The sequence below is a fragment of the Physella acuta genome, unplaced genomic scaffold (assembly GCF_028476545.2).
Source record: "Physella acuta isolate Inbredline_101_S28 unplaced genomic scaffold, ASM2847654v3 ptg000385l, whole genome shotgun sequence".
Lineage (NCBI taxonomy): Eukaryota > Metazoa > Mollusca > Gastropoda > Physidae > Physella > Physella acuta.
Genome location: NW_026731904.1, coordinates 166,311 through 182,600, shown reverse-complemented (window position 1 = coordinate 182,600; position 16,290 = coordinate 166,311). Strand labels below are relative to the sequence as shown.

At 37.0% G+C, this 16,290-nt stretch overlaps 1 protein-coding gene across 15 annotated transcripts in view; it reads left to right on the top strand.

Moving 5' to 3' along the window:
- The window catches only part of LOC131942049 (succinate--hydroxymethylglutarate CoA-transferase), a 47,561-nt gene extending 31,610 nt beyond the window's left edge, over positions 1 to 15,951 (top strand). For all 15 annotated transcript variants that reach the window (XM_059301724.1, XM_059301730.1, XM_059301728.1 and 12 more), the window contains 10 exons: positions 4,080 to 4,165; positions 5,311 to 5,361; positions 5,455 to 5,575; positions 5,937 to 6,028; positions 6,223 to 6,366; positions 8,359 to 8,454; positions 8,635 to 8,706; positions 11,377 to 11,474; positions 11,595 to 11,697; positions 15,660 to 15,951. In XM_059301724.1, the coding sequence (XP_059157707.1) occupies positions 4,080 to 4,165; positions 5,311 to 5,361; positions 5,455 to 5,575; positions 5,937 to 6,028; positions 6,223 to 6,366; positions 8,359 to 8,454; positions 8,635 to 8,706; positions 11,377 to 11,474; positions 11,595 to 11,697; positions 15,660 to 15,872 (1,076 nt within the window). In that variant the 3' untranslated portion in view covers positions 15,873 to 15,951. The remainder of the gene's footprint in view (positions 1 to 4,079; positions 4,166 to 5,310; positions 5,362 to 5,454; positions 5,576 to 5,936; positions 6,029 to 6,222; positions 6,367 to 8,358; positions 8,455 to 8,634; positions 8,707 to 11,376; positions 11,475 to 11,594; positions 11,698 to 15,659) is intronic.
- Positions 15,952 to 16,290: the final 339 nt, after the last annotated feature.

The following is a 16,290-nucleotide window of genomic DNA, read 5'->3' as shown; positions in this document are numbered from 1 at the left end:
CAAACCCAACCACAAACACAAAGAAAACACAAACAAAAAAAGCAAACGAAAACGAACCAAATCCAAACACAAACCCAACCACAAACGCAACCCCAACCTTAACCCAAACACAAAGAAAACACAAACGCAAACATAAACGCAAAGTGATCCACGTTTGCGTCCTTTTTGGGTTGGCGCATAACTCGGGCCGTTTACGGAGTGGGAGGGGGAAAAATCTGATAAAAAATAATGGTATTTTGCACCTTTATATACTAGTGGTTATGAGAAAACAAAAAAAACTAATCGATTGCAGCAGTGATTGTTCTATATTAACTAAACTACACTGTTGCGTAGAGAAAAAAAACTACATAAGTTGTAGTATGAAAAATGAGCACATCTTTAAACCACTTCCATGACTTATTCTCCCCTTTAAATAGTCTAATCGGGTTGCCGATAAAACTAATTAAAATAGTTTTTTACTAAGCGAATTAAAACTTTTAAAAAATCATAAAAAACATTTTAGTAACACGCTTTTATGTAATAATGCACTAAAAAGTAGAATACAGATTATACACTACTATTTAAATTACTATAAAGAAAAGCGTGGGCCACTTTAGTATCTTTTGGATACCTTTACTAATATTTAGGAAGATACCCACGCTTTTTAAAAGTTTTAATAAGTTTTGCCTAGGGTTAGGGTTAGGCGTATGGACAAAACCTGGCTGTGGTCAAATAAATTGTGGGCCTTTGGCCGAAAAGCATTTATAATCGGAAAACCTTAGCAATTTATGATTCTATTTATTTTAGAAAGTGAGGCCGTATTTGTTGTTCTCTAAAAATATACAGACATTACAATAAAATATATACGTCTATTTATACGCATAAATACGTGCAAAAATACACCTGCACGCATAAACAGTCACACACACACACATTGCCGCAATCCTCATTGGTGAGCGATAAGTGCGCAATTTTTTTATTTGCGTGTTTTTCTGGTTGCACCATTCTCTCTTTGCGCAATTTTCCGTAGCGCTTCTTTCTGGGAGTCTAAAACAGTTATGATAATTGATAATTATGTTATTGATCATTAATATATTTTGTGTTACATTAATGTTTTACAACTGTTTAATTTTCTTTCACTGTTAATTGAATTTGTCCACCAAGTAACGGACATTGTCTTGTGACCATTTTGAATTTGTCGATTCATAATTTTTATGTGAAAGTACAGAAAAGAAAATTATTTATACGGCCTTATCATTTATTTCATTTGATAGATTTTAAAGTTATACTAAATAATAGAATCTATTAGTACATCAGTATTTTAACTCCATAGAATTTCCTAAATTAAATAGCTTCACGTCTAAACACACAAAAGTACAAGCCTAGTACACAGGCTAAAACCGTAGAATCTTATCGCTCAAATTTACTCTAAGATTATTTTTCTTAGGCAGTTACCATTTACTTGAATTTACAACCAGTAGCGTAGCGAGGGGGGGGGGGGCGGAGCGGGGGGGGGGACATATGTCCCCGGGCGCCGACCTTAGGGGGCGCCAAAATGGGTTGGAAAAATAAATTGAAAGGTTGAGGGGGGTGCAAATCGAAAGTTTGAGGGGGGGGGGAGCAAATCGAAATCTCGAGGGGGGGGGGTACAAATCGAAAAGTTTGTCCCCGGGCGCCCGGGAAGGGTCGCTACGCCTCTGTTTACAACTCAAAGTATTTAAGAAAATGAACTTTTCTTCGGTGTAAAAGTAGAAACAAAATGTTCATATTTTCGTGTATATATCTTCATTTATAAATTGAAACCCGATTTTAAAACTGAAATCAACAATGTGATTTTTATTCGAATACATCAGATGACCAGCTAGCATTCTCTCTTTGATTTGACATTAAGATATTGTTTCTATGATGTTTGGCGCAAAGGACACGACCAAATTAACCATGACGGGGTCGACAAGCGCTTGCTAAACGGTGGCATTTTAAAAAACAAGTTAATAAAAAGTCTAGTGACAATTTAAGCGCAATTTCCTTATGTTATCCATAACAATTTTAAATCGAGATAAATCATATATTCAGCAATTAAATAATGCAACACAAGTAGTTTTATTAATTCAAAACAAAATAGAAACCAGTATGGAAATTGCGCTAAAAGAAAAAGACCTATATCAACGGAAATAGTTTTATTTTAACGACGAGTAGGCCTACACGATGCTCAGTTAAAAAAAAAACAAGTAGACGTTACCTCTCACTAGCGACTGCCTCAGCCGGTGTGTTTGGTTTGGAACTTCACCGCTTCGCTTCTTCTAGTGGTGAGACGCGAAGGGATGAGGGTGGTAGAAATATTTGTATATTCTTAGTAATCTTAGCCAATACAAATTAGAAGAAATTAATTTTTTGTGACCGAACAAAAGGATATTTTTGAAAACTTTCTTTTGCAATATTGTTCTAAATTATGGCAGGAATCGATTGGTAAATGTTTCAAGTCGCTAAGTGGTCTGGTTGCCGAGATATGGGAAAAAACTGCATTTTAAAAGGTTTTTTGACTTTTCCGGGAAATCCAGGAAGGAATTCCGGGAATTTTTTGGCCTATGTTCATCCTCGGAACTTGCTTAACATATTTGCTTTTGGAACTAGTCCTCGATATTGCTTCGTTGAGGAGGAGATACGACTTAAAGCTGCGGACACACATCCATCCATCCATCCATCCAGAAATGACGCATTATTAAACGCAATTGCCAGTATGGAAATTGCGCTAAAAACCTGATACTTTTCAAATAAATCAAATATATATTGGAACATGTGTTGAGGAAATAAATTATATTTTGAAATTACAAAAATTGTCCACAGAACATAATTTTTGACAGTTTGGTTTAGCTATTCATAGCTCTGTACGCCATTACCATCATTACGTGGTATATTTCAGCCGAGTTAACACTAAAAAGCCTACTACTTTTTTTTTCAACTTTCTCGTATATACAGAGTATAGAGAAAGTATTGTAATCGTGCAAAAAAAAAAAATCGAGATTTTTACAAATCTCGACGTTTTAGGGCTCCCTGAGTCGGAAAAACATAGTTTTGCAATCTTGTCCATATGTCTGTGTGTGTGTGTCTGTGTGTCTGTGGGTGTGTCTTTGTAAACACAATAACATGAGTACCGTTACAGCTAGGTTGATGAAATTTCATATATAAGTATTTTATCAAAATCGTAGATCCGTATCAACTTTTGAGTGATTTCCGATAACCGGAAGTGGAACTTTTTCTTCTTTGAATTTTCCAAAGTCTATAACTTAAGTACTATTTCATACAGATAAATGAAATTTTACATGTAAGTAAAAGATCTAATTTTCTGCCTTCTTTCAAATTTTGAGTAATTTCTGTTGACTGGAAGTAGTAATTTATGCTATTTCCGATTTCTCTAAAACGAATGTGAATTTATAAAGTATTAATAATATTCCACACTATTTTGCAAATTTTATTTGGCGTTCACTTGGTGTGCAATTTTTTTCTACGAGATTTTATTCTATTTTAAAAAGTTTAAGTATTTAAAATGGATTAAAAGTCATGTCTACATCCCGAGTTTCCATTCCCTCTTGTTTCATATAAGAATTTTCGAGAAAGTTTAGGGGAGATCACTCCCGGTTTATTTAACTTTTAAAAAGTGGCATTTTGGTATGACCTTTTTTGAGCTTGCAAAAATATTAAGTTTTTTCTTGCTAAGGCCTATTTTATTAATTTAAAAATGCACAATATTTCTGCTTATGGAGATAGATCTTATAATTTTAAAGTTCTATGAGGAGATAGGGGCCTGCTTACATAGAATGTCTACTATGGATAGTTTATCTTAGTTATTACCACTTATTTAAAATGTTATAATTTGCATTATTTTGATGAGGTTGAAATTAGCAATCTCTGCGCATTTGTTAAACATTGTGTAAGTGATAACTTATAAAGTAAAAATACAATTATTAGAAGAACTTTTAACAGCATAATATAGTTATCAACTAATTTCATCAAAAGTAACATATCATTTAAATTTAAAATTATATTTTAAAATATTATTTCGTTTATGTAGAACACACAAAAATTCAATTTTTATTTTGCAGGTGAAGGTGACGATACTCGTTCTTGGGGCCCGCCATTTGTTGGAACAGAATCCTGCTACTATCTCTGCGTGAACCGTAATAAAAAGGTGTAGTCTTGGCTAAATGTTTAACCTTGTGCAAAGGCTGGCTCATACGTGACGCTTTAGCCAGGTTTCATCCTATGAAAATTGGCTAGTTCGTCAAATGTCTAGACATGTGTAGAAGTAAATGGAGAAGTAAAATGTGTTCATGTCTAGACATGTGTAGAAGTAAATGGAGAAGTAAAATGTGTTCATGTCTAGACATGTGTAGAAGTAAATGGAGAAGTAAAATGTGTTCATGTCTAGACATGTGTAGAAGTAAATGGAGAAGTAAAATGTGTTCATGTCTAGACATGTGTAGAAGTTAATGGAGAAGTAGAATGTGTTCATGTCTAGACATGTGTAGAAGTTAATGGAGAAGTAAAATGTGTTCATTTAGGATAGGGTTCATCAGATCGATATCACACGCAATAGATTGATATCATCACCCGCAATACTTACACGAACAACTTTTTTGCGTGGAGGCAAGCGGTGAAGGCTGTTAAATAGCTATTGAACTAGATTACATAGAATATTGTTACATCATGGAAGATAATCAAAACACTCAAACCAATATCTACCGTATTAGATAATTAGTGATATAACTGGCTCCAGAGAACTACCAAAAGATCTAATACCCTACTTAACTATTTGGGCGGCAGTGCTACCGTGGCTAAACCCACGATAGTTAGACTCCTAACCTTAATCAAGATTTTTTAAAAGCAAAAGGTAATCAACTAAACCCACCACGCTATGTAATATCATCACAGTAGGCTGGATCTGAAATAATTCAGAAATCTTGACAGTAGACACTACTACCTCCTTCTCTCCCGTAAGTTTATCAAGATTGTTGATAAATATTCGCCAAAGGCACAACCCAGTCATCTGTCAAGCTCATGTCAAAAATCTTAGTATGTCAGAGGTCATGTGTGTATCAGGACATCTGTACGTCCGTGGTTCTTGTATGTCAACAGTTTTGTACACACTTTTAAAAGTCGTTCTTTGTCACATCTGATGTATTTGACATTATTTGTATACGTGCAACAACTCCATTTGTGTCAGCACCATGTGTGTTATCAGTTCTTCTGTATGTGTCACCAGTTGCAACATGTCAATGATTTCTGTGAAATAAATGCAAGATTAGAAAGTTATGTAATATTCTATATTTACAGAGTGTGACTGTTGATTTTAAGAAACCTGAAGGGGTTAAAATCATCAAAGAGGTGAGTGTTCTTATAACATTGTCTCAAGCACTGCTACACTGTGACAGTGTTAAGAATTTGTCAGCATAATGTAAGGCTATTTCATGCTTCTAGCTAGCAGCTGTCAGTGATGTTTTAGTTGAGAACTACATTCCTGGAAAACTGTCTCAAATGGGACTTGGGTATCCAGAGCTTAGTGCCGAGTTTCCACATCTGATCTATTGCTCCATTACAGGTTAGTAAAATTAGATCCATCAGTAGACTAGCAAGATCTTGATCAGCTAAGCATGAAATGTACTCGTTAGTTAAAACGATAGACATCCAGTTCCATCTGTTGTGGCCATAAGTCGTTTCTTTAAATTCAAATGCACAAAAATAGATGAAATGAAAATTTTATTTACGTTTTGGTACTTAGGCAGCCATGAGCTATACTCCCCAACACAGTTAAATCGGCATTATAGGACAAAAAAATCAAGGTGTACATAAAGACACAATCACATATTGTAGCTCTTATATCAACTAATATCAGGTTGCTAAATGTTTTCCATGGTAAAACTTTTTTTTTAGTGTCTAAGACCTTTTTAAAACAATTTTAGGCTATGGACAGACAGGCGCCTATTCAAGCCGTGCTGGCTATGATGTTATTGTCTCTGGTGTTGGTGGACTGATGCACATAACAGGACCTGCTGTAAGTTCATACATGGCGTTTTCTGTTACATTTTCTGTATACAACACATTTAACGTTACATTGTTACACTACATATTTTAACTTGATATAGCTTACACCATACATCATTTAAACATAATATACTACACCATACATCATTTTAAGATGAAATACTTTACATCACACAGCTTAACGGCGTGCAATACTATTTTTAGGATGGAGAACCTTGTAAAACTGGCGTGGCATTAACTGACTTGTCTACAGGGCTGTATGCTGTCAGTGCCATTCTGGCATCAATTATAGCAAGACAACATACTGGCAGAGGTCAGCACATCGACTGCAACTTGTTATCCACAAGTGTAAGTCAGAATATTATCCTAGTGTTCTTTATTTTTTCTCATATTCCTTCTTTAATTCGTGGTGCATGTTCTCAGAGTTTCTTCCAGGCATCTCTTCGGAGCCCCCTCCCCCGAAGAAAGTCTACCGCTGCCCCCCCCCCCCCCGAACAAGATGGAATTTATAAAGTAAAAATATACTTTTACTAGTGTCCCCCCCCCCCAAAAATATTAGGTGCCCCCCCTTCCCCCCCCCCCCCCGGAGAAAAAAGTCTGGAAGAAACACTGCATGTTCTTCGTTATTGTTTGTGTATTTCTACTTTATTTCGTGTTTTATGTTACTTCAGGCGAGCACTACGGCGCCTAAGTTAATTTAAAAAAAAAAAAGATATACGCTAAAGACACGATGGACAACAATAATCGTTTGGGCGATTTGGCACCATGGGCTCACCCGTTAGCACTTTGGCGCCTACGTTCGTTTTAAAGAATGCGATAGGCTGTTGATAGAATGGGTTGCTACAGTCGCTCACTAAATCGAGTCAGGAGCGTCCTCCGACACACATTCGTGCACTGCAGTACAACCTTGACTTTAAAAGTCTATTAGTCGATACTAGGCACTTGCTAAACTTGTGTCGCAACATTAAAATCCCATCCCTAGCCCCTGATCAGCTGTAAACGAGCAGAAAAAAAGATGAAAGCTGTCAAATTTGAGCACCTACAAGCCCGTCATAAATACACACTTTTATGATGATTTGCCTCATTCTTAAAAGCATTTTACCATTGTACTGTTTATTCGTGTGACTTATTTAAAGATAAACACATTTTTTTTTTTACATTTTTCTGTGATGCCCAGTTTTAAAAATTAGTAAACCACAAATTATTATTAGTGTGTTATGTCTCACTCATACTATAACTTCATTAAGTTTTATTCTATTACTACTACAAACGTAGCTCCCACCAGATTAAGTGAAATAAACTGTGATAATAGGAAAACGTAATAAATAAAGCATAACCTTCAACAATTAACCAGTCCTAAATATAGCCATAATAAATAAAAATTCGAATGCGACAAAGCCAAACTAAAACATGTCTTCTATAATTAAACTAACCCCATAAGGTAAAATAAACTCAAATAATAAAAATATGAGCGCAAAATTATATTCTAAATGTTATCAATTAGTGTTAACTATAACTTTAAAACATAAAGAAAACGAAATCATGTTTGTTATAATTGAGTCCAACCCCCCCCCCCCGTCCCACACCTGAACTGGGACACAATGCATATTTTTCCAACCTAGCTAATGTGGATGCTAGGGCACACGTCCCTCCCCCTCGCTGTAATGCCGGGGTCAGGCAGGGGTTAAAGAACCCTAGAATGAAGCTTGGGCCCTGAGAATAAATTAGGACAGTGGAACTTAAGCTTTGCTAGGATGTAGTCGTGTTGTGTTTTGTAAAGTGTGGTAGGGCTGGCCCCTAGGGTTGGCCACTATGTTCAAGATTATTTCCTGTTTTAATTGAAGACTAAAGTAGTAACCATTTAAGTTGCCTAGCTGAAATTGTGTTTGCGTTTTACTTGAACCTTTCACTGAGCCATCACCACCATCAGTACCAACCATATAAATGACTCGTTTCGTAACAATGTTCCTTGGATAAAACGAACGAACGTGGCTGAGAAAGAAATTCTCGGTTCAAAATGGCTAAAGCACACATAGTCGGTTTGGCGTCGAGAGTTTTATGACTAGCAAAACCGACTAACCTTTAAAACCCCTATACTTTTGTAAATATGAACAAAACTCATGTTGAAACGCTACAGTATAGTCGTAAGAGAGTTTCTTCGCATAAATCATAACGAATGAAGTATCAGTTTTTTTGTCACCTCTGTAAAATTTACATTTTTAGAGTTTTATATATATATATATATATATATATATATATATATATATATATATATATATATATATATATATATATATATATATATATATATATATATATGGTAATGTGTAATTCTTTTAGGTTGCATCACTAGTAAATGTTGCATCGAATTACTTAAATGCAGGACTTGAAGGTGAGCGGTTTGGTACTGCTCACCCCAGTATCGTGCCATATCAGGTAAGCGTGTTGATTGCTATACCAGCTAGTGGCATATGTAAACACAATCACATTTAAACCGTTGACGAATGAAATTAAACCATTATGAGTGCTACGTTTAAATGATTTGTAGAATCACATTTCAACTGTTTGTAATTGTAGAATACTATTTAATGGCTGTTTAAACCTTACTTTCTAAAGGCTTTTCAAACATCATCTGGGTACTTACTTCTCGGAGCAGGAAATGACAGTCAATTTCAAACGTTAGCACAGGTCAGCGGATAAGTTTTTTGGGTACACTATATGGTGGAGCGTTAGCACAGGTCAGCGGATCATTATTTTGGGTACACTATATGGTGGAGCGTTAGCACATATCAGAGGATCATTTTTTTGGGTACACTATATGGTGGAGCGTTAGCTCAGGTCAACGGATCATTTTTTTGGGTACACTAAATGGTGGAGCGTTAGCACATATCAGAGGATCATTTTTTTTGGGTACACTATATGGTGGGGCGTTAGCACATATCAGAGGATCATTTTTTTGGGTACACTATATGGTGGGGCGTTAGGACAGGTCAGCGGATCATTTTTTGGGTACACTATATGGTGGGGCGTTAGCTCAGGTCAACGGATTATTTTTTTGGGTACACTATATGGTGGAGCGTTAGCACATATCAGAGGATCATTTTTTTGGGTACACTATATGGTGGGGCGTTAGGACAGGTCAGCGGATCATTATTTTGGGTACACTATATGGTGGAGCGTTAGCACAGGTCAGCGGATCATTTTTGTTGTTGTAGTGTTTGTTGGAGAAGTAGAGTGTACGATGTCAAAGCTGAAAAGCGTTAATTTGCTTGACGGGCGATATTGTATCTACCTGGTAGGTGGAAGTGAAGGCGGCAGGGAAAAGATCAGAATATACAATCCTTTGCCGAGGTCTAAATGTAAGCCCTGCTAGGGGGGGATACCTAAAATCTACTCTACCCTTCCCTAGGCTTATCTACTACCTACTGTCCGGTCAGTGCAAGCCCGGATAAACCCAGACTGGTTAATAACCTAACCTTAGTCTAAATAAAATACTAAAATAAGACAAAAGCTTTAACAAATAATATAAAATTTATTTAGCAAAATATGGAACCAAAAGTTATTATAAACAAACTAGAATTTAGATCTAGACAAAATAATTTAAACACTCAAGACATACAAAACAAACAGAACTCAACGAAACAAAACATTACGTTTGACCATTTGCTGGTGTTGCGCCGACTTATGATGTCTAGGATGGTCCAGGCCCTGACACACAGAAACCTCCCTTCATCCATTCTCGACATCCAAAAGTCCACACCAAACAAAACACAACGTACAACTACTCCAACGCACAAAGCGCGACCACAGAAGCTGACCTGACCTACATTCTGGCGGTCAAAAAAAGGAAGAAATTATCCGAGTGGTCAGTTTATATACTGACCGCTTCGGACGGAAGGGGACTCCGTGGCCTGTTCCCCATTGGACCACCATGCACTCCCAGATTCGCAACAAATAAAATTAATACAAAATAAATAATCCATTCACCCGCTCACATTCACCCCTTTTAAAAATCTTACAGTCCCTGTAAGACAAAAAAATACATATAACAATCTTAAAATAAAACATGCACCCATCTCTTACACCAAGCCTATAAGCTTGAATGCAAAAAAACAATTTCCATTAACATTAATCTTGCGTCTCTGTGCTCCCTAAAAAAATTCAAGGCACCAAGATAGTGTTCCCTTCACTGAGGGCTGATTCGCGCTACTAGTCCTGTCGGCCGTTCATCCGGAAGGACAAGGGGGAGGGTCAGCCTAGACCCGCCCGCTACTAATGACTCGCCGTTGCAACGTCTCATCTGTACACGCATTCTGGTCTTGCGTCACCGTAGGCACACCGGTGGAGCGTTCGCTAGGTCGGTCCGGAGATGATGCAACCGCCTTGACCCACTGGCTCTCCGACTGTTACCCGCCCCCAACGATCGTGCCTCCGCTTCGACACACCTGTGGGGCGGGTGTCCAGTAGCCCTCTTTGTGGGTCAAGGAATTGACGTCACTGGCCTCTCGTTGGTGGGGAGCGTCCGCTTGGTTGGGCCAGGTGGTGACGCAACCGCCTTACCCCACTCGTGCTACCAATTTGTAAGCCCTGCTAGGGGGGGATACCTAAAATCTACTCTACCCTTCCCTAGGCTTATCTACTACCTACTGTCCGGTCAGTGCAAGCCCGGATAAACCCAGACTGGTTAATAACCTAACCTTAGTCTAAATAAAATACTAAAATAAGACAAAAGCTTTAACAAATAATATAAAATTTATTTAGCAAAATATGGAACCAAAAGTTATTATAAACAAACTAGAATTTAGATCTAGACAAAATAATTTAAACACTCAAGACATACAAAACAAACAGAACTCAACGAAACAAAACATTACGTTTGACCATTTGCTGGTGTTGCGCCGACTTATGATGTCTAGGATGGTCCAGGCCCTGACACACAGAAACCTCCCTTCATCCATTCTCGACATCCAAAAGTCCACACCAAACAAAACACAACATACAACTACTCCAACGCACAAAGCGCGACCACAGAAGCTGACCTGACCTACATTCTGGCGGTCAAAAAAAGGAAGAAATTATCCGAGTGGTCAGTTTATATACTGACCGCTTCGGACGGAAGGGGACTCCGTGGCCTGTTCCCCATTGGACCACCATGCACTCCCAGATTCGCAACAAATAAAATTAATACAAAATAAATAATCCATTCACCCGCTCACATAAAATATTACTTAAACTTCATTTGGTAAATCCATCCACTTTGGCAAGTTTAGCGAGCTTAGGGTATCCTGTTGTGTAGGTAATGATTGGCTAGTTTTGGTATGTTATGTATCATTATTAAATAACGTATTTTATCTTCAGCTAATAGGACATCCTGAGCTTGCCAATGATGACCGCTATAAGACAAATAAAGCCAGAGTTAAAAATAGACTTGATTTATTGCGGTTTTTGGAGAAAGTGTACGTACTGTTAACACTATTTAAAATATTCATGAAATGATCAAACGATACTTAGCTTAGAGAATTATTTATAGAACAGACTTAGTTAACAAATATTTTAATAAATATATGTGTGTATAGGTTTCAGAAAAAGTCATTATCGGATTGGCTGAACATACTAGATGGCTCAGGGCTGCCGTATGGACCAATAAACAATATGGAGCAAACATTTTCAGACCCCCAGGTCAGACCGCCGTTTAACATTGATCAAACTTTTTCTTGTGAACTTTTTTTCAGCAGTTATTTACTTAACAAGTCTTACAATAACTTGTATTAACCTATATTAATATTCGATTAGAGGTAATAAGTTAGTTTGGTGTGAGGTTTGAATTGTGGTGAATCTTGTAACTATATTTTGACCCATTTCGAAGAGAACTAATCGATCTCTGGCACATTTTTAGCTACCTCTTGTTTTGATTCAAGAGGGCAAGTTTTATTTTATTTTCAATATATATTTAAAATCTTATTATAAAAATTATATATATATATATATATATATATATATATATATATATATATATATATAAGCCCTGCTAGGGGAAGGGGATAACTATACTATCTACCCTTCCTAGGCTTATCTAAATAAACTGTCCGGTCAGTGCAACCGTGGTAGAACCCACGGTGGCTAAACCCTTACTTTAGTCTTAGGCTAAAAATAAAGCATTTTAAAAAATGCTTAACAATTCTTACAATTTATTACATGAAAAAAATGGAACCTACGACAAAAACGTAATCATTAAATCAAATTCAAAACATCCTAAACAAACGTCTAATCAAACACTAAACAAACAAAACACACAACTTTCGATGGAATATTATGAACCTTCGATGCCTCGGATAGTCAAGGCAATCTTGTCGTATGTCTGTGTATGTGTGTATATGTGTGTCTGTAAACACGATAACTTGAGTACCGTTACAGCGTTTCATATATAAGTATTATATCAAATTTGTAGATCCGTATCACTTTTTCTGCGATTTTAATTTTTCAAAAGCCTATAACTTGAGTACTATTTCAGATAGATAAATGAAATTTCACATATAAGTAAAAGATCTAGTACTCGTTACCCGCCTTTGTCTTTGGCAAAGGACCGACGAAATCCATGATGACTTTGTCAAATGGTTCTTCCAACACACGTATTGGGTTCAACGAGGCCTTGGGAATATGATGGTCAGGCTGCCCGGCCAGTTGACAGTTCTGTGCCTTTACTATGTCGTCAGATGTTATTTTCAGAGGTAACTCCATGAATGGAGCCTCTACTGCTATGAACTCATCCTACACAGGACACGATCAACTCACTCTCCCTTGACCTAAATAGAAAATGGACTAGTCCAGGGCAGTTTATTTCCTCCGGACTGGGAGAAAACTAACTAGATCTAGGGTTTAGGAATATTTAAACTTGTAAGACAAATTAGATCCCGGACTGGGCGACCACTCAATATTACGTACCTCTACCACTGGTAAAGATTACGCAATACCCGGATTATTTTTGGATGGTCCTAGACTGATGACTTACGAAACTAAAAAGACTACCAGAAAACAAAAAGCTCTTGTGGACTCGAAGCTAATATCTAGGGTAAAAACACACACGAAGACCTTCTGCGACTAATAATACTTTTAATCAATCTAGGTACCTAAGGTACCTAAGTAATCAACACAGCCTACACGTTATCGAATTGAGACACAGAAAAATACCGAATGCACTGGAGCTAAGGGATAATTACTGCTTAATCTAGAAAATATAACATGGCGTCGTACGTGGCTCTCTCTCGTGGGTGTCTAGTGGGCTGCCTCGTGTCTGGAAAATTCAGTCTTTTAATACCACTCTGAAATTATGGGATGTTGACCTCAATGTCAAGGACCGTTGGAGGAAGGAACCAAAGCATGAGCCACACGGACTCAGTGGTGAATACTATCACAAGAGTGTGATGGAAACTTTCTTTAGTTTGAACAACAGACCACTCAAGGCCAATTAAATATTCATGAAATTAAACAATTAAAAAAAGAAGACCTAAGTAGGTCACATAGCTGGATTATAAGCTTGTTAGCATTAGGTCATACAAGTGATACACAATGTCAAAGTATCAAAAACATTTCTTGTGCACATTGGAATACGACATGACTATTTCGTTGACTGGTTGATTGTATAATGAAGCAAGCTAGAGTAAACAAGCTGGAATCGAACGGACAAAACAGCTGGAAGTCTTGAATTTTCAGATATGCGCTGCCTTCTCGCACTTAGTCAACAATAAATGCAGAACAAATTGTATTAGTTTAAAAAGCAATAATAACCGGTTTAATGGTAGTGGCGCCGCCAATGACGCAATGATTAGAATCAGCAGCGATGAAATACGTTTTAACTTTCAAAACCGCTGTGGAATTCTAATTTTCAACAATGTCACCAACACCAAAAAATTCAGTCAGGATCTATAACTAAATGTGAAGAGGAAGACTCATTTGATTCAGGGTTCTGCGAATTCGCATATGAAATAGGTGGGGCTCGGTACCTCCAAAAAGAATAAGAACCATGCTTTAGAGGGTAGTTTATAGAAGGTGCAAACTTTATTTGGTCGTGTCTTTAGAATAATTTCGATACTAGTATATTACAGTTTTAAATTATCAGTCGTCATGTTGTACCATTTTTTTACATCGTTTAGTACGTCTTGTGGCCTAAGCTATATGAAAATTGCAGTCTTAGGAATTGTTATGTAACAAGCAATAAAACAATCATCGATTCGGTACAGTATACTAATTTTCTAGTAAACAGTCTTATTATGTAATTTGAAATTTTCTTAGTTCTTAAAATTTCTGCCAAAGAGTATCGCCTTCCACCCACCCGCTCCAACCGTATGCGATATTATCTATATATATAATTCTCTTCTGGGAGCCGTTAGAGTCTGTCGGCTCGTTTCTCTTTAATTCAGTGGTTCCAGGTAAGATGTAATCAAGTAAAAATATCAGTCTCTCACGTTAATAAAGTTGAAAGAATCGTAAGTATCGTACAAAGAACTAGTCGCGTTATTTCTTAACAAAACTGGCTGGCGAAATCGTACGTTAATACAATTGGTTTCTATTCTAAGTGTTAAACGATTTATCTGCTCACCGTTCCGGTGTAATTCCTTCCCATTTACCTTGCCGAAAAAAGCGCACCCCCCTCACTACCTTTTTCTTATGCTTCTGTTACAAAATACTCTTCAATACAACTGGTTTCCTCTCTAAATGCAAGAAGACTTATCTATTCACAAATTTTGTACAAACCCTTGCGATTTTTTTGTCGACGAAAAAGCCCCCCCCCCCCACTTTCCACCAGGTTGTACATATTTGGTGCAGCGGGTTTTAACGACACTAACTCATTTTCAAAATGTTACACAATCGTACAATACGCTTTAGTATAATTGTTTTTTTTTCTACGTTATAAACGTTATCTACTCACCAATCCAGTGTAAACCTTTCGATTTTAGTTGGCGAAAAGTGACCCCCTCCCCAGTGTTGGTAGAGCAGGTTTTAACGTCACTAGCAATGCGCTTTAATACAGTTTCTTTTATAAGTGATAAAGGTTTCTGCTTACCTATCGAGTGTAAATCCTTGCGCCGCCTCCCCCATCTAGGAAAAACTGGAATGCGGTTTTTGCCGGTCACTTTTTCTTAAGGGTATTTTTTTTTTTACATTTACACAATCAAGGTATAAATTAGTTAAATCTGTATGTAACGCCTTGTGGCTGTTAAATTTCCAAACTTTAACTATTTTTAACTGAAAACAGCAGCTTAAATGAGCTTTGAATAATTTTTTCTACCCCTTTAGGTGCCCCTTAGGGTCAATACAACTGAACCTTTACTCAAATAATCGTGTTTAAACTCATCACAGACATACTGACAAAATTGCAAAAATTTCGTTCCGGGAGGATGTAAAGCGTCAGTTTTTCAAAACCTCTGTTTAAGTTTTTTGCACGATTTCAAAGAATCCTTTACGTTCATTATAAAGTAAGGAGGTGTAAAACGACGAAAACTCATAATATGTGATAATTATTCAGTGCGATTACCATACTTCCTCTACACTCTTTATAGGAGAAAGTAAAAATGGAAGAACGTCTGTGATGACTGATTTATCCAATCAATAAGGAATTGATAAATTCACGTATCTATTTTCAGGTGTTAAACAATGGAATGATACAGAAACTTGATCACCCAACTCTTGGTGAAATACGAGTGCCTGGACCGGCTGTACGCTACAGTGTCACAAAATTGGTGGAGCCAATAGCTCCACCAATGCTAGGACAACATACTGACCAAGTTCTTAAAGATGTTTTGGGATATTCAAAAGAATCATTATTGAAACTTCGACAGCAAAAAGTCATTCAATAACATTTATAACAAGGCTACTTTAATGGTTATTAATATAAATTGGCGTTAATTGTACTAGTCATCATTTCAGTCTTAATTCCCCCCCCCCCCCATTACCCATCCACACGCCTAATTTCCCCCCCCCCCCCCATTACCCATCCATACGCCTCATTTCCCCCCCCCCCCAATTACCCATTCCCCCCCCCCCCCATTACCCATCCACACGCCTCATTCGAATTGTATTTGTGACGACATTGTCAAAAGGTCTGACGTCATTTAAGCGTATTGCGCTATTTAAAGTAATCAGTTATCATATTATACATGAGTGCTGTTTCAGATAGATATACCTAATTTCACACATGTGTACAAAAATTGAATTATTTTCGGTGACATGAAGTAGTACTTTACGCTATTTCCGATTTCCCCAAAAATGCTTATG